Source organism: Nanorana parkeri, unplaced genomic scaffold (assembly GCF_000935625.1).
Source record: "Nanorana parkeri isolate BGI_ZX_2015 unplaced genomic scaffold, ASM93562v1 scaffold1337, whole genome shotgun sequence".
NCBI classification, from domain to species: domain Eukaryota; kingdom Metazoa; phylum Chordata; class Amphibia; order Anura; family Dicroglossidae; genus Nanorana; species Nanorana parkeri.
In genome coordinates this window covers 342,836-367,398 of record NW_017307605.1, presented here as the reverse complement: position 1 = coordinate 367,398, position 24,563 = coordinate 342,836, and the positions used below count along the sequence as shown (strand labels likewise).

Sequence of the window (24,563 nt, the reverse complement as noted above, 5' to 3'; positions counted from 1 at the left end):
GGGAAAACCAAAGGGTCCCAGTGTAAGGGTGGGTTGGTGTTTGGGGGGGGGGGGGTCATTTGAAGGCAGAATTTAGGGGTATAGCAGACCTTATTGGTAAATATTTTTATCAGATTGTAATCTGTTTTTTGTAGATATTTGCACTGGCGCCTCGTCTCTTCATGTACTTCCCTGGTACCCACCACACAGTGTTCAGGAATTTTGACAAGATGACTGAATTTGTGATGAAGAAGATCAGAATGCATGAGGCTACTCTGGATGAGAACTGTCCCAGAGATTACATTGATTGCTTCCTAATAAAGATGAGAGAGGTGAGGCCTAAATTGCTCCCACTTCAATGTGCAAGAAAGCAGAATGAGATCCAAAAAGTAGCAACTGCTCCCTGTGCTCCAAACAATGTTGGTGCTCAGAACTAGCTGAGATACAGCATGGAAGGAAATCAGAACTCAATGATCTCTATGTTATGCTAAGTCAGTATTTATTGCAAACACAATAAAAATAGCTAGTGGGCATTGCTTCCCAGTTTCAGGTTTACAAAGACCTCCAAAGGGTTTGTTAACCCAAAATGTATATTTCAGGTTTGGTAGAATAGATGTCAGAGAGTTAAACCACCAAAAGATTCCTCATGGTCACTTTGGTGGCGAGCTCTCTGCTCAGTATTGTGGAGACCCCAAAAGATATGTTAAACCAGTTCACATTTGTAACTGAAATATGATGGACATGAGAAATACAGATTTTATACACAGGTTTCTTTTTGGCACGTCTCACCATGTACGGTTATATCTTCTCATATTTTAGATACAAAGTCTTACTTAGCCACTATTCATGTTACTGTTCTCATCAGTTTTTAGTTAGTGGGATTTGTTTTTCAGCGTGTTATTAAAATATTTGCTGTAATCACATTTTTAAGCCATTTGATTGTCCCTGCACTCTCTCATCCTGTGATAGACCGTAAGCCACAGATACAATGGATGTACACACACCTCAATCTCTCCAGTTAGACCGAGAATGCCAGATCCATCCCATTAATCAAATCAGTCACTCTGTAGTGATATACACTTGAGTTGACATTAGCATGATGCAAAGCAGTTCCTCATGGAATTCCTTGTATCCAAGTATCATTGGCAGCATCAACAAAGCAACTGTGTATGCATCATATAACCAGCACAGTATTGGTTCTCTTCATGTCACTTTCCATTTGGCAATGCAGCAAGGTATTAACATAATACAGTGTAGCCCTGTTTCGGAGGGGGTCATATGAGATGACTGTCTCCAATCAGCTACCACTGCCAACTTGAAAAACTTGAGCCTCTGCTAAGTGGGAGTATGAGACTGGATATATCTTTAAGCGACAGTGCCTCCACCCAGCTTGGCCTTGTAGTGTACAAGTTGAAAATTACCTGGTCCCTGGGCATATTCTGTACTTACAACTCTGATCAGTAGTGGAGCTTCAGTCAATTGGAATGTATTTTAAGTGGACTTTTCTAGCTGATGATGTGTCCTGCAATCTACTGGTGCTAATTGATTAGGGGAGTTTAAGACCTGCAACAGCCTATACGTCTACACAAGCCCATCTTCTTTTAATTGTTGGTGGTCTGTACACTTGAAAAATGACTCTAAATATAAAGCAGAGGACATGTTGTCTCCCATAACACTTTCTTGGTTTAAGTTTCATAAATGTATTTAAAGGGTCAAGGGTCCTGGTGTTCACAATGTGGTATCATTGTTCATATTTTCCTTTTTTTTCCCTGCAGGAAAAGGACAACCTCAATACAGAATTTAACTTTAAAAATTTGATTGTCAATGCCATAAATCTGTTTTTTGCTGGGGCGGAGACCTCAGGCACCACCCTGAGATATTCCTTACTCATTCTGCTGAAATACCCGGATGTGAGAAGTAAGTATCCAACCCCTTCAATATCAAAGAACATCTCTTTCCTTCCTTATTAAAACATATCTCTGTTAAAAAAATAATGTATTTTTTCTTTGGATAGAACAGAGTGGGGATGTATCAAGCAGCGAGCGCTGTGTTCTCAGCACTTCCTGCTTCAGAGCTGTCAAAAACCAACTGAAGTGTCGGGCAAACAGACGATCAAGCACAATCCTGTGCTTGATCGTCTGTATTGGAGGCCAGGGGAGACATTAGGGGTTTAATAGGCTTTAATATGTCTTCAAAAAGAGAACCTGTTACCTCCAAATGCTCTCACATAGGGGCTGGTTACTCCCTTTGTAATAGCAGAATTTAAGTGAAAAAATAAATAAAAAGGCGATAAGTAAAAAATAATAACATTTACCTGAACAATACAAGTACAAGATCACAAGGGACAGAATAGCCTCCAGCAGCTGTCCATCTACCAGTTTGCAGTATGAAGAAGGGAGGAAGGAGAGTGGAGCTGGGGAGTGTCTTGCCTTGCTGTGTTTGTGGGGACACAGCTTACTAGCGTAAAAGTGGCTCCACACGATATCAGGGTTCAGTTCTCAGGAGACCAGCTGATCCTACAGGAAGCTAAAACTTGTAAATATCAAGGAGCAGTATACATGGTCAATGATTTCATATAATCACTTTAACCTAAAAAAAAAAAAAATATTTTGACTGCCACAACTAAGGGCTTGTAAGCTGCATTATATTACATTTCTTTTCCTGAGTTTAGATATACTTAAATGTAACCACTACATTATATAAAGCTCTGTACCCATGTCATCCTATTTTCATTGGAGGGCTGTTAGAAGCAAAACTTTTTTATTGAATAATGCAGTGCACACAATGCTGACAATAAGCAGAGTACAGTAACCTTTATCAACCTATGCGTTTTCAGTGTGTTATAGCCAGACCAATGAAAGATAATTTCTGAGTGGTGGTTATGGGTTTCTGAATTGTTCCCTTGCTTAAAACTGGAAGCTGGTTATAAGGTTTATAGATTAAATATAGAGTAGGTAAAATAAGTTAGTAAAAGTAAGTAGATTAAATTTATTCATATTACTAATCAGTAAAATCCTTTACAGTGAACCTCTAACATGGTTCTGTAAAGCAAAGTTGCACCGCAGATAGTTAGCAGACATCCTCCATTGCACCGTACATTTATTTGACATTGCCTTCCCAATGCATTGCACAAATATTCTACAAAGATACCAACTCTGAAAATTGGCTTTACATAGAACTAGAAAACCCTTTCACTTCCTGCATCCCATTTGGTGGGCTCAGGCATTTAGCACTGCATGATATAGGCAAAATATAGAGTTAGTAAAAGTAAGTAAAGTAGATTGAATTTATTCATATTACTACTTATTAGAATGCTTTATAGTGAACCTCTAACATGGCACTGTAAAGCAAAGTTGCACTGCAGATATTTTGCAGACACCCTCCATTGCACCCTCCATTGAGTTTACTCTGCCTTCCCAATGCATTGCACAAGTATTTTATAAAAATTCCAACTCTGAAAATTGGATTTGCATAGACCTAGAAAACCCTTCCAATTCCAGCACCCCATGTGACGGGGCACAGGCATTTAGCACTGCATGGTATAGGCAAAATATGTAAACATTTTAAGGAGATTGTCATGGTCAAACATCATGACCCGACCAATGGTTTTTCTTGCCTCTTATTCTGTTTCCTTGTTGCCAGCAATTATAACAGATTTCCTGGGAGGCCGCAGAAGGACACAGCAGTCTGTTAAGTCCAGCCAAAACATGTTTTCTTAGTTTAGGGTAGAGTAGGGGAGAGTTCGAACCTACTCATTTTGTTCTTCAATCAGCCAGCTGACTTGAGGAAATGCGTCATGGCAAGGGAAAAAAGCCACCTGAACAACAACTATTATTTTCTGTCATTGCATCTTATGTATTGCCTATTCCTTCCTGGCATTATTCATAAAACCGGTACCAGTCAAAACTGTATTGTCAGATTGTCACAAATGCTTTTATAACAATCAGTGCATCCGTATGTTTCAACAGAGAAGATCCAAGAGGAAATTGATTGTGTGATTGGCCAGAGTCGATGTCCTTCAGTGGAGGATAAAATTAACATGCCGTACACAGATGCAGTGATACATGAGGTACAGAGATTTGCTGATATCGTGCCCTTGGGGCTCCCACATGCCACCAGCCAGGACACAAACCTCAGAGGCTACCACATCCCAAAGGTCAGTATCCTGAAGACCAGACTACTGGGATCATGGATGTAATGCTTAGAACGTTTTCAAACCACACACCTAAGTTCAGATTTTTGAAATATCAGAGCTAATCAGTAACTTATAATATATCTATGAGTACCTTTGTTCAACGTTTATAATAGTAGAGATAAATAATCTTTGTAGATGTGTGTTTTCCCATTTTGAGGCCTAAATTGCATCTTACTAAATCTCTAGCCAAAGCTATGTTTTTTAATGTTGTATAACGTTTGAAATCCCTTTAAAGTTTTCTGTATCCTCTCTGGGAGGACTTGCCATCCTCATGGCCATTGTCACTGTAAAAAGTCACTGTAAAAAGTATCCCAGGTGTCATGAAACAGGAGGGAAAATCTTTCAATAGGAACGTCTATTTAATTGGGGATTCTTCTTCACATTAAAGAGATTTCCATTTACTTCCTGTTTTGTGTCCAGGGACAGGATATGAGGTGAAATCTCCCCCAATGGAACACAGATTGATACCTTAAATCCCTGTAGCTGTGTTTATATATACTTACATTGTGTCAAGATGGACCAATGTAAGAATATAAATATGGAATTCAGCTTTAATGAGAGGGGACTTTAAGTGACACAAAACTCAGGAGTTAAATCTTAAAAATGCATTTAGGTATCTTAACTATTAACAAAAATGTATTTTATTTGTGTATCACTCGGCTGTAGATCCCCCAATCATCTCTGAATTGGTGCTGACACTGTCCTTCCTTCTGGAGGGTGGCTACTTTTGTTCTCCCTGTGTGTTGTAAAGTGCCATTGATGCACGCTTGCTCCCATGATAGACTACAATCTCATGTTTAGTTTACTAATTTGTATTGACATTGTGGTCTATCATAAGAGCTTGGAGCGGTGTCTACTTTATTACAAACACAATGAGCATGGGGAAGAGTGTCCACCCTCCAGAAGAAAGGACAGTGTCTGCAGCAATTCAGAGATGATTTGAGGATGTACAGCAACATTTTTGTTAATAGTTAAAGTGACATTAAACCCTCAGATTTTTTTAACATAAAACAATACTGTAATGTGTGCCTTACTGTAATCCATGGTTGTTTCCCTTCTCTTTGCTGCTCTTCCTTTTAAATCCTTATCTGTTCTCATGCTGGGCAGAACTTCTGTTCTGCGGCAGACTGCCTTGTCTCTGAAATGGATACATGGTGTCTGTGTGCAGGTTCACAACCTGAGCCAGCACTACAGGAAGAGGCACTCAGCTGCAAAGGGAAGTTCTCCCCCAGCATGAGAAGAGATACAGATTTAAAAGGAAGAGCAGCAAAGGAAGAGAGTGTTTATTGTCACTTTAAGATACTTGAAAGTATTTTTAAGATTTAATTCCTGTGTTTAGTGTCGCTTTAACTTGTCCTCTATCTTGCTTCTTTACTTTCTATAAATGCTGCAGATAAGCAGATGATAGTGTTGTTATACTTGATTATCTGAATATTGTTCTATAATGTAATCCTATTATTATTTTGAACTCGTCCACTGCAGTTTTCATACACTGCCTGTCCAAAAAAAAAAATCACCACCTGTATTTAGCTAAGCAAATACATGTGAAACTCGAATAATTAGAATATCGTGCAAAAGTAATTGCAGTAAGTGCTGCAAAAGGGGCCCAAACCAAGTACTGAGTACATATGCATGCTTGTACTTTTCAGAGGTCCGATATTGTTCTATGTACAATCCTTGTTTTATTGATTGCATGTAATAATCTACTTTTTTGAGGTTGTGGATTTGGGGTTCTTGGGGTTTTCATGAGCTGTAAGCCATAATCATCACAATTATGACAAATCACGGCTTGAATTATCTTGCTTTGCATGTAATGAGTCTATCTCATATATTAGTTTCACCTTTTAAGTTGCATTAGTGAAATAAATGAGCTTTGCACGATATTCTAATTATTCGAGTTTCACCTGTAGGTCAGAGCTTTCCATTGGATAATAGATCTAGGTTCAGCAATGTTATGCCCCCGTTATGAGGTCAGCTGCGTAACTGAATATACTGAATGACCAGGTTTTTCATCAATGGATTTTTCCTCCCTGATGGCTGGGGCATATTCCAAGATGACAATACCAGGATTCATCAGGTTCAAATATTTAAAGAGTGGTTCAGGGAGCATGAGACATCATTTTCACATATGGATTGGCCACCACAGAGTCCAAAACTTAACCCGTTTCAGAATCTTTGGAATGGAGAAGACCTTATGCAGGGGTCCAGATCTCCCATCATCACTACAAGATCTTGGGGGAAAATGATTGTAACTCTGGATGGAAATAAATGTTATGACATTGCACAAGCCTAGTTAAACAATACCACAGTGAATACATGCTGTAGTCAAAGCTAAAGGTGGTCCAATAAAATATTAGAGTGTTTGACTTTTTTGGACATAGTATTTATTTTTTTCATCTTCAACCTTGAATATAACCTGTCTCATCTAAAATCATGAAAAATTCCAAAAATTATAAAGTCACTCACGGCCAAGGTGCTAATGTATTGGTTTATATAAGTAAGAAACAATATTTTGATCAGCGAGGATTGTCAGTTAGTCATGACTCATCAAAGCGTATCTAAACCTAAAAGCAAAAAGGTAATATATTGCAGCTTCCCAATCCTTGGATGTTGCAGCTTTAAATTTTTTTTCATCTGGTGATCTGGTCAGGTCAAGCTGTCCAGCAGAAAGTGTCATATAGCGGGTTGTGTCAAACCATTGAACACTGACAGGGGTGCTTACAATGGTTGGTTTTATTCATTTATGTAAAAAAAAAATGTATCCCCCAAAAAAAACAACAAAAAAAACTGTTGTTGTAACTGCTTAAAAAGTGTTAGCTGGAGTTTGGTTTTAATTTGTTAGACAAGTCCATCTAAATTTGCTAGTCCTTCAAACACTACCCTATCCACAGGGTGACAATGCTGCTGCCTAAAAGTGGCTCTGTTGCTCCTCCATAGACTGGAGCCACTCTAAGAGAGGAGGTGTGTTACTGTCCAGATCTCCAGGTGTAAATAAAGGAAAAAAAGCCTTAAAAAAGAAAACTAATGCAGCCACCACATCTAATGATTGGTAAACTGCAATATATTACATTTTTGGATTTAGATATGCTTGATTCTTACTTCAATATAAAGCTTAATTTGCTTTAGGACATACTGTATATATTGCAAATTAGTCATTGTGGGGCCTTTTTGTTTGTTTTTAAGGTGTAATTTCCATTTTAAACACCCCCTTCCCAAGATACATGAAAACCTTTTTTTTTTTACTTGAGCTGCACGGTTTTTGACTCCTCCTTGCTTTCAAGATGTTTATTACTACAAGTCAAGTATGCTCTAAATTGTAAACTTTCTCTGTTACTCTCTAGGGTACTACTGTGTTTCCTATGTTAACTACCGTCCTAAAAGATAAGAAATACTTCAGGAATCCACAAATGTTTGATCCACAACATTTTCTAGATGATGAGGGAAAGCTGAAGAAGATTGATGCCTTCATCCCATTCTCTGTAGGTACGGTTTGCAATGCTAATTATTCCAAATGTACCTCAGTCTATTGGTGTTTTCCAGCCTTGCTCATTAACTACTAAAAGTACGTGCCCCTATCCCTGTTCCAGAATCGCCAGTGAAATAATGATTGGGGTCCCTTAAGTATGTTACTAACTAAAGCAGATGTATAGCCTGTGTTATCTTCAGATTTAAAGAACCTGGCCCCATCCATTCTATGTTGTTTTGGCATAATAAAGTATTCCAGCTGCCTTGTTCGTTTCCTTCTGAAAATGCTAATGTTTTTTAATGCTTATGTTTTGGCCTCAATTTGGGTCAGTGGTTCAGACGAAGTATAATGATAAGGGATTCTGACCTTTTCTTAGTTTCATTTGCTGTATACCTGTTCTGAGTCTGTGACATAAATATTGACGTCAGACAAGGAAGTAACTAACATTTTCAGGAGGAGACCAAAATGGCTGCCTAGATCATTCTCTCTTGACATGAACACTTTTAATAGGACACCCCCAGTGCTGACAATGTTCCTGGTATGTCAATGTTGTGATGTCATAGTCACACAATCTCCTTTCTTTGGAGTCTTTGGAGCTCATAGTTCTCTGACTAGCTTTGAGGATCAACTGAAAATAACAGGCAGCTTCAGAGGATTTTAAGCTCTGCACCCCCACTCCCCCCTTATGAGCTCTGAAACATTCCTTTATTCTCCTTCTTTATAATGGTTTCCACATGTATAAGACTTGTGGTGGATTAATGACTATGAACCCTGTCCAGATCTTTCTTTGGTCATATTCCACAACCCTGTTCTGGGTGGTTCTGCTTATTCAGAGTCAAAAATGTTTCTGACATAATCAGTTTAGCACAATTTTATTCTGTTTCATTATATCCACAGAGTGTCTTTCCTATCCGATTCTTGCTAATGTGTGTATATGTATGTGGGATCTACAGCTACCTTGGGCATTTCTTGGCTGCTATTGGCAAGGGAGTAAAGGAAATGCATTTCTTTGGATCCCTGACTCTGACAAATGATTGTGCTCTTGTGTCAACTGTGCACAATGTGCTTCCATGGAATACATTGATCACAATTTTACTTGATTTTATATAAAGTATGCTTATATGTGTGTGTTTCAGTATTCCTGTGGCCTTCATCCCATTGTGGCTGACACTGCCACACCACACAATACATCTGTCACCTGGTAGTATAATATGTTTTAAACCTTTAAAATTGTTCTAGTCATGGATGTTGATGGATTCAGTACTATCATAGAGGTCTTGTCACAGTGGAAGTAAAAATGTATACGTGTATGCTGCTTAGAGGATCTCCGTATTCTTTAAACTGCCATAATCCATTGGAAACCTTCACCAGAATAGTTGGCCAATCCCTGTGCAGGCAAAATACACTTTTAAGGTTAGGGATAACACTGAAATCTTACATTTGCAGGAACTGGCTCCTTTATTTTTAAACTAACCAAGACAGATATAGAAGAAGGTAGATGAAATAATGTTTCAGCCCAGAGCAGGCTTTAAAAGGAAAAGTGGGTGGCAAGACCAGTCCTCAATTTCACAAAGATCCCCAGGCGCCACTACTTACCAACACCTTTGGTTGTGCGGTTCCTTTTGATGGCCTCTATATTACTACTATGTTCTGTAGTGATGCAGTAGTCAGTGGGTAAAACCACAGCATCCAGCAGAGCACAGTCTATGTGAAACACCTGGAAGTGTTTGATAGCAGTGAGGTCAGGAGCTCTTTGTGAGAGTGAAGATTGGACCTGCCACCATCAGGTAGCAAAGTATTCAAAGTAGCATTAAACTCCCCTCTTTGTGTATTTTAAAGTATTCACTTCTACCAAGAAAACATACAGCATCAAGTATGTTCCATAATCTCTTACACTTATAACAGTAACTCACTTCTTATGACTCAATGCCGCTTCACAGAACTTCCAGTCGGGAACATGCACTGTATACAGTGGCATAACAACTGCCATAGCGACCCAGGCGGCCGCTATGGGGCCCGGCCACAGGGGGGCCTGGCCAGGGCATCCCTCTGATGCCGTGTGGGCCGCCTGGGTCTCTATGGCATATCAGTGTGCTGACTGTCACTGGCACAGCTCCGCAGCGGCTGTGTCAGTGACAGCCAGCAGCTGCGGCAGAAGATGCCGGTTTCACGAGTGTTCGATCGAGAGTTCTCGGACCCCCGCAGTGAAGGAGGAGGCAGGGCCCACCTAAGAGCAACCCTGCCTCCTCTTACATCACTGGCCAGCGACCTAAGAGCAGGTGGGGCCAGTGATGTAAGAGGAGGCGGGCCTGTCGATAGAAGGAGGCAGGGCCCGGGGACGGAAGAAGAGGGGGGCCCAGCGACCACGGAGCCAGACAGCGCTGACAGGTAAGGTGGGCAGCCCATCTGTGACCCTGCAGAGCCCACTATAGAGAGTCTATGGTGGGCTCTGCAGGGTCAGTCTCAGGTGGGCTCTGCAAGTGGCATAACTAGCAATCACGGGGCCCCATACAAAATTTTGCTAAGGGGCCCTGTGATTTCTAGTTATGCCCCTGACTGTATACTTCACATAATGGTCACATGACTGCCTACAAGGGACTGCTTGGTACCTCATCCTTTGTACCATGATAACAAAGCCTCATTCTAGGCTAAAGCACCCACATAAGGATGGCTATAGCAGGGGTCCAGAGGACCCTGTAAGGCAGTTCAGCCACCCTAAAGACAGAGGCACAATGCAAAGAAGTGACAGGCTGCAAGCAAAAAGCAAAGAGCAAACATTGTAAGTGCGGTAGTATGCTGCTGTACATCACATTTCCCACTGAAGGTTGGGATGCTTAAAAGTGTATGTAGAGACATTTTTTTGTTTTTGGATAGAGAAAGTTTTAATGCTGCCTATGTCCCTATTAGGTAGATTTACCCTCTCTAAACATAAAAAACAACTTGGGGCTTTTCGAGGTGCCAGGAACTGAATGACAATATGTATCTAAAATTCCATCTTTTATTGATATGAATATACATTTTTGTAAAAACAAAAATGGCCATGTGTCCATTTTGTTTGTTGCAAACAAATAGAGTAATGGCATACACAGTTGACTGCATCAATGAAACAAATAATGTACTTAATTGTACAGATTTGACGCGTTTCGCTGTATCGCTTCCTGAGGAGTCCTGAAAGTCCATAATATGACAATTACATGGTGTACACCACAGCATATATATTATTTTAGCCATTTTGCATAATTAAGTCAAGGGTTTTTTACGTTAGTCATTTCACGTACCTGACAGTTCATGGGTCTTAGATCATCCAACACCTGCAAATCACGGGAGCAGAGGGATGGGAGAGAAGGGATAGTAAGGCGAATGTAAAGCGGTAGAGCTGATAACAGTACGCACAGTGTTCCAGCAGGGGCTTTCCGGGAAGATCAAATAAACAGGAACCCACTTTGTATCTATTCATAAAATATATAGGATATTAAGGATATTGTTTTCACTGAATAGATAAATATCTAAACATAGAGATAGCAGAAGGGTCCCAATTAGGGATGTCCCGATGCCACTTTTCAGGCCCAAGTACAAGTACTTCCCCTCATGTACTTGCCGATATCAATTACCAATACTTTTTCCTAAAGGGGCAGGTGATTTTAAATGATCCATAGTACAACTACATGTTATGTACTATGGATCATGATTTAACCTATTCATGTTAGCAGCGGAGAATTGTAACTCTATTGCTGGAGTGTAGTGGAGGTATGTGCTGTATATATGTACTACATATACATTACACACATCCAGCAAACTATAGCAATAGATTTACAGCCAGCCCCCTCCCAGCTTCCCTCACTCACAGTTTCACTCCGATCCCTGTTGCCTCATGTGGTGCCTCTCATAGTCGGCGCTGGGCAGGATCGCTGCATCGCATCTCGGTGCTCAGCTTGTGGGAGGCGCTCGCATTTCTGCCCTACTAACATGAATGGGTTAAATCATGATCCATAGTACATATACAGCACATACATCCAACACTGCAGTAATAGAGTTACAATTATCCCCTGCTAACATGAATAGGTTAAATCATGATCCATAGTACATAACAGTACATAACATGTAGTTGTACTATGGATCATTTAACAAATGCATATTAGCAGGGGATAATTGTAAATCTATCAGAATGCACTGTATTAGCAGTGTGTACTCTATATACTCTATATGTAGTCCCGTTGATAAAAGTACATATAGAGTATATACTGCTAATACATCTAATACAGTGCAGAGAATACATTTACAATTATACTCTGCAGCATTATAGTGTCCCCGCCCCCCCTTGCCCTCACTCACTGACCCGGAGAGAGCAGCGACGAGTCAGCGCTGGTCCGGTGGGAGGAGCTCCAGGTGAGGTTCTAATTGAGCTGACTCAGAGGTGCTGCTACAAGCGGGGTCATCCGGCCACCTAAATTAGGACCCCCCTGTAGCTCCGCCCACCGGAGCAGCAGTGACGCGACGCCGGCGAGGTAAGTAAGAAAAAAAAACCATAGCGCAAGCTTCGGCGCTAGGCATCGGGGCATTTTGACAAATACTTGTCAAAATGCCCTGTATCAGGCCCAATACCGAAGCTAGCATCAGTATCGGGACATCCCTAGTCCCAATAGTCAAATGTCTCACCCAGTGTCTGAGTACAGATTCTCTGAGTAGAATTTCAGCCATTTAGACAGTTTAGAATCACCATTTGGTTGTTGAATACAACATCCCCACTCCCACAGAGTGTTGATCAAATGGGTGTCCTATTTATAAAGACCACAAGTAGTGTTTGTTATAATTTAATGATATCACTGCTTAGATGTTAGTAAGCCTCTCTGTTCATTCTGGTGACCAAAATCCCAAATTTGACTTTTGCCACCAGAACAAGAGGTATAGGAACATTTGTGTCAAAGACAACTGTTCTAGAGGGGAATGACCCTCAAATCATAGGTATTTCCTCTCACTTCCTGTTGCATCTCCTGGACAGAACTTAAAGTGCTATACTCCTCACTGGGCACAGACATTAAAAAAAAACTGGACTGGCTACATTTCATACTGTACTGAAAATATATATATATATATTCATTTGTTTTGTGTATTTATAAGTGATGGGTTTTATCACTTTTCTTTCTCCAACAGGTAAGAGAATCTGCCTTGGAGAGAGTCTTGCCAGGATGGAGATTTTCCTATTTCTTACATACATTTTACAAATGTTTGATCTGCAATGCAATATGAACACTGAAGAGATTGACATCTCTCCTGTGCCCAACAGTGGAAGCTTTATTCCAAGACCTTACATGATCTCCATGAGCCAACGCTAAGCTGCAAACCCATACCTTCAACTTAAGAAGATGTTCTCTTGGTAATGATCTCTGATATGCAGAGGACTGTTACCAAGCTAGTTCTTACAAGTCAATAAAGGATATACAGTATTTTTTTTCTTTAGCAAACAAAAAAAAGTATTGAGAGCAACATACAATCACTAGACATTTGCAACGGCAAGAAATCCGTTTAGTTTCGCTTTGATTCGGATTTTGCGTTATTTCGTTTTTCGGGATCGAAAGTAAATTAGTTTCGGGAATCGGACAAAATGCATTAGCCGTAGTCTGTACGAAATGTAATTACTGTTTCGTGGCAGCAAATTGACATTGGAATATAATATCTTTTTTTAAATGTCACTTTGCTGCAACAAAAATTAAATACAAACGAAAATTCGTACAGACTACCGCTAACGAATTTCGTCCAAAATTTAGTTTTCGGAAATTTGGATTCGTTTTCATTCATCATTTCTGTTATTCAAAAATTCTAATACATCTGAATCTCCGAACTAACGAAAATTTTTCCGAATAACAAATTTTTCCGAAACAAATCGCATGTGTCTAGCAATTACAAAAACATTCTCACCTAAAAACACATAATTTGGAACTATATATATTACACGTTATAGATTTCCGATAAAAATAGGAACAATCATTACAATAGCTAGAAGTGAGGTTGGCTTTTTGAAAAAATATTTTTTTTTTTCTGCATACCTAAAAAAAATGGTAATGAACAGGGAAAAGTAGAAGCAAGCGTTATGAAAGGAGATAAAGGGGAAGCTTGAGTGTGTTAAGTCGGGTATACATGGTATGAATTCAGGAACTGGAAACAATTCGCACAATGGGTGTCCCTGTTGGCACCGACTTTCCTTGATCAGCCTAGAAACAAGGATGCATAGGGGTTTAGACAGTGCCACTTCCTAATATCAATGGATAAGAAAGAACAGAAAAAAAATACTTTTTAGGCAACACCATGACCACTTCAATTTGTATAAAAAAAATATATATTTTATTGTGTACATTGTTTGTTAGAAATATATAGCAAGGTTAAAATCATCAACATATATAGTCTTATTTACAAGACTGTGATATTGTTTGCCTATCATGAACCTGCACCTCCTCAACTGGTATACAATAGATAGTTAACCAAGTAACTTCTATGCAATATCATTAGTATATAACAATGATAATTATAGATATTTTTCCATGGGGAGGTGTTCAACTCATGCTCTACGCATTTCGTCGTACCACCACTTCTTCAGGAGCTTATGGGCATACACTATAATGTAAAGACCAGCATTATGAGTAACTTTTAACAAGTAAACATTGATAACATTGATATGCTGAGTTTCAGACAAGTTAAAATATATTCATATTTTGTGGTTCACACATTTTTCTTACATCTTGGCTCAAAAATAGATTAAAAAAGATTAAAAAAAGATAAAAATCCCTTGATCAGCAGATTGATGGAGCAGGCTGAAAAATTCTTGGCCGAACGGTGCCTGCAGCCAATCAGCTGCAAACTCCGTTCCAGTATTCTGACATAATGGGCCTAATTGTAGAGCGCTTTCTCCCTCAGAAAGTTACATCTCCCAATAGCAAAGAAAAATGTATTGCCAGCGTAGCCCCAACCTAAGACATCCTCAGGACCACTGACACTCTGCTATGAAAATACTGAAGCAGAGAATGCAAGAAGTAGATACAAAGGGTGAGATATTTATATTGTAAAGCGCTGAGCAAACTGTTGGCGCTATATAAATCCTGTATAATAATTTTATTAAAAAAAACAAATGATGTCTGCTCTGTATTTTAAATGCAAACAGTATAAATAATTGCATTTAACTTTCTTGTAATGCCCTCTACAATGGCACTCAGTGAGGGAGAGGGAGGTCTAGGAACCAATCAGATGTGAAGCATGCACATGTGCTGACAAGGAGCAAGCTGACAGGAGGAGAGAGTACAAAGCAAGTACGAAGCTAGCAGAAGCATGGTCCTCCACTGTCCAATCAGCATGCTGGGTGTACATCTTAAGCAGGGGCTGACTGGCAACTTTTAGCCCAGGGGGCAAGTACAACCCAGAGGCCCATGGTGCAGTGACTCGGCCCCCTCCCGCTCTGCCTCTGCCCCCACTTCCCCCCGCCCGTCTGCCACTTTGGCAATCCATGTAACGGTAGTGTGAACGGTCGGGTGATGTGAGGACTCCTAGTAAGTCCATAAAAGGGGTGACTGGCTGGGTGATGGTGCTCTCCTCCCACTGGGCTCCCTACCTGGTTCTGGCCTCCACTCCATGTCCACTACTTAGGCACTCTCACCCACTGCAGACCGCCGCTGGCTGTCCATGCTTCTGGGCTGTGAGCTGTGAGAGGTTAGTGGGAGGTGCCGGACAGTGTCAAAGTCAGTGTTCTACAATTTTTCTCGACCCCATAAATTTTTTCGAACCCGTCACTTATGGTGGGGCCGCGTCATCTGAATCAGCTGTGTTCATGACCCCCTTTCTTCATGCACATGCGCACCTGGAAGTGATGCAGCAGAGAAATGTATGGGTTGGGGAAAATTATAGAACACTGGTAGTGGAGGGATGCTTCGTCAGTGTGCTACACGAGCGCTGCAACCCTGGTAGTTGTGCCACTGACTCAGAGTGTCAGTGTAATGCAGAGTGCAGAAGTCAGCGGTGTGATGCACAGTGCAGAGGTGAGCGGTAGGACGCACAGTGCAGAGGCCAGCGGTGTAATGTAGAGGTCAGCATGTATGCAGAGGCCAGCAGTGTAATGTTGAGGTCAGAGATCAGTATGTACCCAGTGCAGAGATCAGCGGTATAATGTAGAGGTCAGCATGTATGCAGTGCAGAGGCCAGCGGTGTAATGTAGGAGGTCGGAGGTCCGCATGCACGCAGTGCAGAGGCCGGCGGTGTAATGTAGAGGTCGGAAGTCAGCATATTCTTCTCTTCCTCTCCTGGTGGTGGTGGGGGGGGGCAGTGAAGTTGCCTGCATCTTCTGAGGCAATGCCTTCAGTCGCCTCATGCTGTCTCCTGGCTTTAGGTCCCGCTCAGCATATCCTGCAAGCCAATCGGGTGCAGCCTCCCTCCCGCTGCATGGGCATCAAATGATTATGTTTCTCCTTTAAAAACGTCCCCCGGCGCCGCTGCAGCGGAAAACACTTATTTTATTTCTCCCTTCTCAGCCGCGGCCTGAGAGGGGAGAGGTAAAAACGAGTGATTACCGCTGCGGCGGCGCCGGCGGGGGCCGTTTTTACATTCATCAGAGAGGCCCGGGGGGCAATTGCCACTCTGCCCCCCGGCCCAGTCAGCCCCTGATCTTAAGTCTGAATGTGCAGAAATTCAATGATTTTAGGCTAAAAATGATGATGTGAAAATCTCCCTTAATGTGTTTAATTTGTGTATTTAGCTGTTTGTCTGGAGGTTACCTTTAATACTTGATGAAGGAGCACTATGGGTTATCTAAAGAGTCAGCACAACAATAATCAGGGGCATCCCTAGCATTTTTTTTTTGGGGGGGGGGGCGTTGTGGTGTTGCTGGCAGTGCACATTCACGGTAGGGTGTTAGAGTTCTGTTGGTGGTCCAGCCTAACAGCGTTTGGTTGCCTCTGGTTGGTGGTCTCTGCATCATCTGGCTCTGGCCAGCATCCCACCCAGCTCATTGACGTCACTTGGCGCCAGGAACTCGGCGGGACGCTGGCCAAAGCCACTGGTTACCAGGAGCTGGGTGGGAAGCCAGCTAAAGCCTCCCACATGGTTATGAGCTGGGCAGAGAGATCTGTATGGTCCTTACACATTTCCCCACCCAGCTGTTAGCAATCAGGGACACTCTGGCTGGAAAGGGGACAGCAGGCAAACTGCAAATATTGTTCCCCCCAAAGAGATGTCATCTGAGGCAACAGCCTCAGGCTGCCTCATTATAACAGTGGCCCTGGCAGTAATGATCTCCTTTCATATATCCTGCCTTTGTTTGAAACTTTGAATGAAACCATATGGAGGAAGTCTTCTGTCCCCATATATAACTATTGACCCATCACTATAATACACTGGCAAATGCGTGAACTTTAATAAAGTGACAACTTTAGGATGGATGATTTGCTTTGTCGATTTTTTGCCATGGCCTCCCATAAGCCTTTAGCAATTAGCTGTTGTATTGCTTATTTAAAAATCCTGACCATTTTGTGGTTTACAGCAAAGGTTGGATTCACACAGATGACAAAAGAAGGCACTTGCTGGGTGTTTCCTAAGCAACAGGCCAAAGTAGTGAACTGAATCAAATGTACGTTGCTCCACTTGCTAACCCACCGCCCCCCACTCCTAACTGGAAGAGTGAAGGAGGCTGAATTCTGCTCTTCTGCATCTGGGTGATTTCAGGCAAATGGAGATAAATTAATAACACTTATTAATAGAGTAATATGCCAAGCAAATATTGCAAAAACCAAAGCCAAGCACGCCCTTGTTTACCAAGGAGCTGGACCTTTTCCCTACATACCGTCCATTATAGCTGTCTGCCAAAATGGCTTTGCAAGCATGATTTAAATTACTTTGTTTTGAATAGTCTGTAAATGTTGGTTTACTCTGAAAGTTATAACAAAATTATTTGAGCTATGGAGTTTTATATAGTATGTGCAGAGAATTGGTGAGGGCAATTCCCCCAAGGTGCCATGCTAGCATAGGAAGTATATAGGAGGGGCTTCTTCTGGTTTCTCTGACTTAAAAATATGGTCCACAATAACCAATTAATGTAATTTCTGTAGAGTCATCAAAAAAGATGGCAAAATTACATTATAATACATATACATTATATTATATACAAATTCAAAATAAATCAAAAAATTCTACCCCAAATATAATAAAAGGTCTTGCATATTTATAACCAATAATACAACCTGTTGATGACGACAGGGGCCTCATTTCAACATCCTGTCCCTAAAAGGGGTGTGGGGATCTGTGGGAGGGCTTTTTAGAATATGGAAGCCACCATATGTACTCATTCAGGAAAATACAGGAAATAGAAGAAAAAATAGAAAATAAAAACACACACCTTTAAAAAAATGCACTTGGAAGAAAGAAAGACAATGTCTCCTGTTGTAAATCCAATATTAATATCAATGTCATCCTGCCGCCATGAAGATGCAGCCCCACCGGTACTACCATTGCAAATGCCAACTCCTCAGTGCTACTGGAATATAAGCATAGATCAGGTCATTGGCCATCATCCAGGGTCCCCACCAGCTCATTTACAAACCAGTCGACATGGATTTTTTACTTTGTTTTATTTTACACTGATACATCTCTCCCATGGCGGTGCCCAGCTACCATTACCGCTTTTCACCAAAGCTTGCAAATTGATCTTTAAAACAATTAAAAATAAATAACAAGATTAGACTGTAATGGGGTCTGGCACTACCATAAATATCTTTTAAAAATTGTCCAGTTCAGGCCATGTCTACAGGGTCAGGCAAATGGCTGCAAGCCAACCACTCTCAGGGGAACATAAAGCCTGTCCACGGATGCATATTGACTGTATTCTGGTCATTAATTGAGCACTCTTTTGAAAATGCTAGTTGACTACCTGCCATATTAGTCCTCTGACTTCATTACCTTTGGTGACCCAGAACAAGTATGTAGATAAGAATTTCTGACCTTACTCTGACTTTCCTAATCTGCATATTTGTTGGCGGGTCATTGACTCAGACGATACTAAATCCAGCAATTCAGCATTACTAAAGGAAATCAGCATTTTCACACGGTCAGCCTTGGCCGCCCCTGTTTTTATCCCAGTACAGAATTATTTGAAATTCTACTAATGATGCTTCCATTATCCTGCGTTTTCTATATACCGCCGACAGGGAGAACAACCGGAATGCCTACAAACCAAGCAAATTGAAATGGATTGGGTATATCTGTTACTTTCAAGTCAAATCATGTGTTACCCATTCCTGTTGACTTGTGCATGTCAGTTCATATTATATTAAGGACATTGTACTGTTCATGATTCCTGGAGCTACATTGCCCTGAATCTAACACAGCCTTAGACAAACACAAATGCAATGTTTTAAACACATTAAACCAAGGCAATTGAACAGAATAGAAAGCACATGTGCATACTTTTTGATAAGATAAGACCTTAGACACAAATATGCCTGTAGTAATAATAAAGGAATTTTGCTGGCTGCGGTGCAGGTAGTCATGTGTGTTTATGCTTGAAGTGTATGTCCAGCCAAAACTTTTTAAATTAGTTTTGATTAGCATAGGGAAAAGTTAGAAACCTTGTTGGGTTTTTATTGGTATTCTGGGCTCCGTTAGAGGGATTTCCCCTCACACAGTAATACTACTGTATCCTGTAGCGATGTGAAAGTCATTGGGAGGAATCATTGGGTATAGCGGGGCACACAGAAGTTTGACAAGCCCCGAAATTTTGGTTTATGAGAAGAGGATTTATCTTGAATGGGACAGTATTCTGATGGTGCAGCTAGCTGGCAAAGTGAGTTAGATGGGGGTTTTTTATGCAGGTAGACCTGTTTAGGACCAGTGTTATGCCTCACCCGGTCCAAAGCTACAGTCAACATTTCTTTATAGTAAGACTTAAAAATAATAAGAAAAGGACATTTTAAAAATATAACAAACATTTTGATCATTTGAAAGTTACAAAGAATATAACAAAAGATGTAAAGAGGAATTAAAGATTGCAAAAAATCATAGTGAGCTACAGGTTGCAAAAGAAAATAAGACAGACCTCCAAAATTCTTTATTACAGTATGTTAATAGTTAAAAGTCAGGTGTGAGCATTTAGGCCCCCCATACAAGATAACTCAGAGTTCATGACTGGAGACAAAGAGAAGGTGAACCTACTAAATGCCTTCCTCAGCTCTGTGTATACCAAGAGAAATAGCGGAGCTTACGTCCATAATGGGGATAGTATTGCGACAGCCTCAAATGAAACACAGTGGCTTAAAATTGATATGGTTCAGAAACAGAGAACAGTAAGAGACATAAAGTACCTGGACCTGATGCCTTACATCTACCTGTCCTCAAAGAATTGAGCAGTATTATTGTGAAGCCATTATTTCTAATTGTTAGAGACTCTTTAATGACTGGCTTGGTACAAATGGATTGGAACAAGGCCAATGGGGTCCCTATATGTAAGAAGTGATTAAAATCTTTACCAAGTAAGTACAGACCTGTAAGCTTAACTTCTATAGGTCGGAAGAGTTGGATAAAGGATCACATAAATGAGTTTTTGCTAGACAACAATATTATAAGTGATAGTCAGCATGGATTCACAAAAGACTGAAGTTGCCAAACAAATCTACTTTCTTTATATGAGGAAGTAAGCAAAGACCTAGATAAGGAAGTGGCTATAGATATAGGATACTTAGGCTCTGCAAAAGCATTTGACTGTAACACACTAAGCAGATACAGGTGAAACTCGAATAATTAGAATATCGTGCAAAGTTCATTTATTTCACTAATGCAACTTAAAAGGTGAAACTAATATATTAGATAGACTCATTACATGCAAAGCAAGATAATTCAAGCCATGATTTGTCATCATTGTGATGATTATGGCTTACAGCTCATGAAAACCCCAAGAACCCCAAATCCACAACCTCAAAAAAGTAGATTATTACATGCAATCAATAAAACAAGGATTGTACATAGAACAATATCGGACCTCTGAAAAGTACAAGCATGCATATGTACTCAGTACTTGGTTTGGGCCCCTTTTGTGTTCATTTATTTCACTAATGCAACTTAAAAGGTGAAACTAATATATGAGATAGACTCATTACATGCAAAGCAAGATAATTCAAGCCGTGATTTGTCATAATTGTGATGATTATGGCTACAGCTCATGAAAACCCCAAGAACCCCCAAATCCACAACCATAAAAAAGTAGATTATTACATGCAATCAATAAAACAAGGATTGTACATAGAACAATATCGGACCTCTGAAAAGTACAAGCATGCATATGTACTCAGTACTTGGTTTGGGCCCCTTTTGCAGCACTTACTGCAATTACTTTTGCACGATATTCTAATTATTCGAGTTTCACCTGTATATAGATCTCAGCTGCAGATAGCTCTACATATAACTTACATCAACGTGTTGAGTACAACTTAATTTATTGTAGTTATGGTTTTATTACTTCATAAGCCAGCAGAGGGTAACCCAACTTCTCCACTTCAGCAAGAGGATTGAGACTAGAGTACTAGGAGTATGGTGAAAGTTCATGCAGTAAGTACAACTTGAAGTTTGGCTTGATGGTTATATTACTTCATAAGCCAACGGAGGGTAACACAACTTTTCCACTTCAGTGAGAGGAGTGAGACTAAAGTAAGACTAAAGTAAGATACTGAAGAGTATGGCAGCAGTTCATTTATTAAGTATTACTTGAAATATGACAGTGTCTCTCTTGCACCAGAGTAGTTAGGTTATTATAACATCATTATTATAACTTCAGCAATCTCAGTTCCTACAAAATAATATTGTAGCACTCCCCCTTCACGGTCACCGCTATTCCAATATAGGATAACACTACCGGTGGCTCTGAAGGGGTGATCTACAGTAATCTGAACTAACTGTCTCCCTGTCTTTCCTCTTTAAGAAACCTCTATTATGGATCCACAGAACACCAGCCCACCTTAAGTTACTAGTGTTGGTTGCTATGGGTTATGACAGCTCCGATTCTTCTTATCTAGGGATACATTTACTCGCTTTTGCCCATCAGCACTTACCACCCATCTGTAGAATGATTGAAGTGAGGTCCAGACTGTAGTTGTGATGCTTGAAACTTTTATTGTAGAACTTCAGGGAGAGAGGTAGAGGAGGGTTAGGATCATCCAGACAGATGTAGACTCCATGGCTTTTCAGGGTGTGCTTACTGCTTCCATGCACAGCAGGTCAAACACCTGACACAGCATTACTTGAGGTAGAAGTTACTGATCCTTGTCTTTAACAGTAGCAACCACTGAACCTGTCCGAGTATTTATCTCCTCCCCCCGCATGCACCACTGGCTCATTCAACAGTGATTGGCTGGGGAGGAATATCTACTCCTAGCAATACCATTGGCTGCTCTCTTCTATCACCAGGGCACACCCTGCAGTACCTCTGGTAGCAGACAGATGGCAAGCAATGATAGATTGTTTGGGCGAAAAAACACATGAACCAAAACTACAAATTAGTATAAGACCACATACAGTACAATCTGATAGACACTAGATTTAATAGCACCCTTTCCACTAGAGCACTACACACTCCCCTGCAATATAAATGATTATAAAAGTACAGGTACTTGCGGTTTAAATAGAAAAGCCCATGGCCTTGGTGCAGTGGCGATAGGCAGTCAAGGATGACGCAGGAGAGATGACGCAACCATTTGGAAGGCTGTTTGTCCAGTAAGAGGCTGGTTGCTACTAGCGACAACACCAAGTGCAATAGATGGCGGAGGTTTCCAGTTTAGATAGCCAACAATATAAGTTGGAGAGCGGATCTATTTAGCCAAGGTTCAAGATGTAGAATGGTGTCTACAGCCACATTCAAGGAAGGGAAGCAGTTAGGGAACAGTGTGGAAGAGACGGTGAAGGAGTATAGGCAGGGACTCGTCCAGCGTGCACATTGCTCGAACACCGCAATAATTGAACTTGGCGCTTAAACGGGCTTGGGAGGCGGGCTGAGTGACACTGTTAGGAAATTCTGACAGTAAGGCAGCTTCACTCGCTGAAGTTGGCACAGAGGAGAGGTTAGTATGTTACATTGACACAGTTCCCTATGTCGCTCTGGTGAAGGGTCCCTGTGTGGTCCTGTAGCAGCAAACAGTTTTGGGAAACCAGTAATGAACTCCGGACACAGACTTCAGGAAAACAAATCTTTGTTTATTCGGTACTGATGACTCAGAGGACTATTGTCCAAAAGCTTAGCTCTAAGCCAATCAGCAAGCAGCATTTGCAATTTTACTATATATGAATCGCATCCTTTATCTATCTGGCTCATCTTGACACAAACTGCTGTTATGCATTGTTATTGCAGAAAGGTAGGGGGCCCTAGTTATGTGCAGGTGTTGAAACTCTGAGGACTAAACAACAAGAGCCATTTTATAAAGTGCAGCCATTCTGGCTGCTGCTACAGTCTCAAAACGTTAGCCTATGATGACACTATGTGACATTCTTTAATACGTAAATGCATCAATGAAGAATTGAAACTGCATCTTGTGTGTGCTGGTGATTCACTGCAATTACTTGACACAGTTCCCCACACAGTGAATATGTAAGTTTAGATCTATAGGTTTCGAAAATTTAGTCTGTAAATGAATGGAAAACCATCCTAAAGACTGCATTCAAAGAGTAGGTATTAATGATTCATACTGGTGGGTGAAAGTGTTAAAACTGGCTACGCGTTTCGAAGAGCGGGTCTTCTTTTTCAAGCCACAGAGTGAAGGGCCCCTTAGCAGCCAGCACGTTTCAGACAGCCAGTCCTTCTCCCGAGCCCGCCCCCCCCTCTGATCCCAGCCACACTAAACGTCTGACCCAGATCCCCTTTGACATCGTATTCTTCCCAGCACCAACTATTGCCACATTACCCTGCCCACCAGCAACCCTGGACTCCCAATTCATCCACACTTCGTCGCTGAAAACGCGCTAGTACCCACACCCTGGTAAGTCTCATTCCATTATTCCCTTATTATCTTTTCTTACTCAGTCACCACTTGGTAGTGAGCTTCTGTATTTTTTGTCTTCTTTATCAGTAAAACGTTGGACACCCCGGTCCGCAATTTTAGGAGCCGCACACCTAGTACCGCAACCGACATTTGTTTACCCTCACCTCAGGGGCAGCGCTGCATTAGAGGACATTCCTCCCAATTTTTTCATTAATGATTCATACTCTGAATGGTCTAAGGTTGTAAGTGGTGTACCCCAAGATCAATATTGGGACCCCTACTTTTTATTCTATTTTAAAAAATTATAGACTTTGGAATAAAAAGTATTATTTTCATGTTTGCAGAAGACACCAAGCTGTGTAGTAAGATGAAGTACTCACAAGATGTCTTCAACCAACAATTTGACTGCGTCGGTAACTATGTGGCAAGTACAGATGTGGTTCAAGTTTGTGGTGATGAAGGGTTCACAGTGAACTCTGGGTGTCTAGGCAGCTAGCGTTTTAACAACCACTCTCCTGCTGCCTGGCAGCTTGTTTCAAATTGTAAACAAGCCAGCAGGAATCCTGGGTGATGTCAGTGACCAAATGCAACAAATAACACCATGCGGTGCTCAATATTTCGCTCAGTAACATCATCCAGGATCCCCGGCTGGTTTGTTGACTTTCAGCAGCCAGCCAAGAATTCTTTATTTTGCTGCAAGAGTAGCAGCGAGATAGGACCATAATGGCACATTTTTGGGGATGTTTTTTTGGACATCATAGGAGATTATTTTTTAACTTTGTGGGACATTATGTGTTTTTTTTACTACTTTCCTGGTCAGTCAGGCTGCATGCTTTATAAGGGACTGTTTTGCTTTTTTTTCATTGAGGTGTTCCCTTAAAATTCATACCAGACCAACATCTAGGATAAAAGAGATTGCTACAGTTTTTTAGGC

The 24,563-nt window shown here is 40.9% G+C and overlaps 1 protein-coding gene across 1 annotated transcript in view; it reads left to right on the top strand.

Moving 5' to 3' along the window:
- Positions 1-13,049, top strand: part of LOC108797799 (cytochrome P450 2C23-like) — a 20,928-nt gene extending 7,879 nt beyond the window's left edge. The window contains exons 5-9 of the mRNA XM_018569458.1: positions 135-311; positions 1,755-1,896; positions 3,948-4,135; positions 7,516-7,657; positions 12,792-13,049. Coding sequence (XP_018424960.1) covers positions 135-311; positions 1,755-1,896; positions 3,948-4,135; positions 7,516-7,657; positions 12,792-12,973 — 831 coding nt within the window. The 3' untranslated portion in view covers positions 12,974-13,049. The remainder of the gene's footprint in view (positions 1-134; positions 312-1,754; positions 1,897-3,947; positions 4,136-7,515; positions 7,658-12,791) is intronic.
- Positions 13,050-24,563: the final 11,514 nt, after the last annotated feature.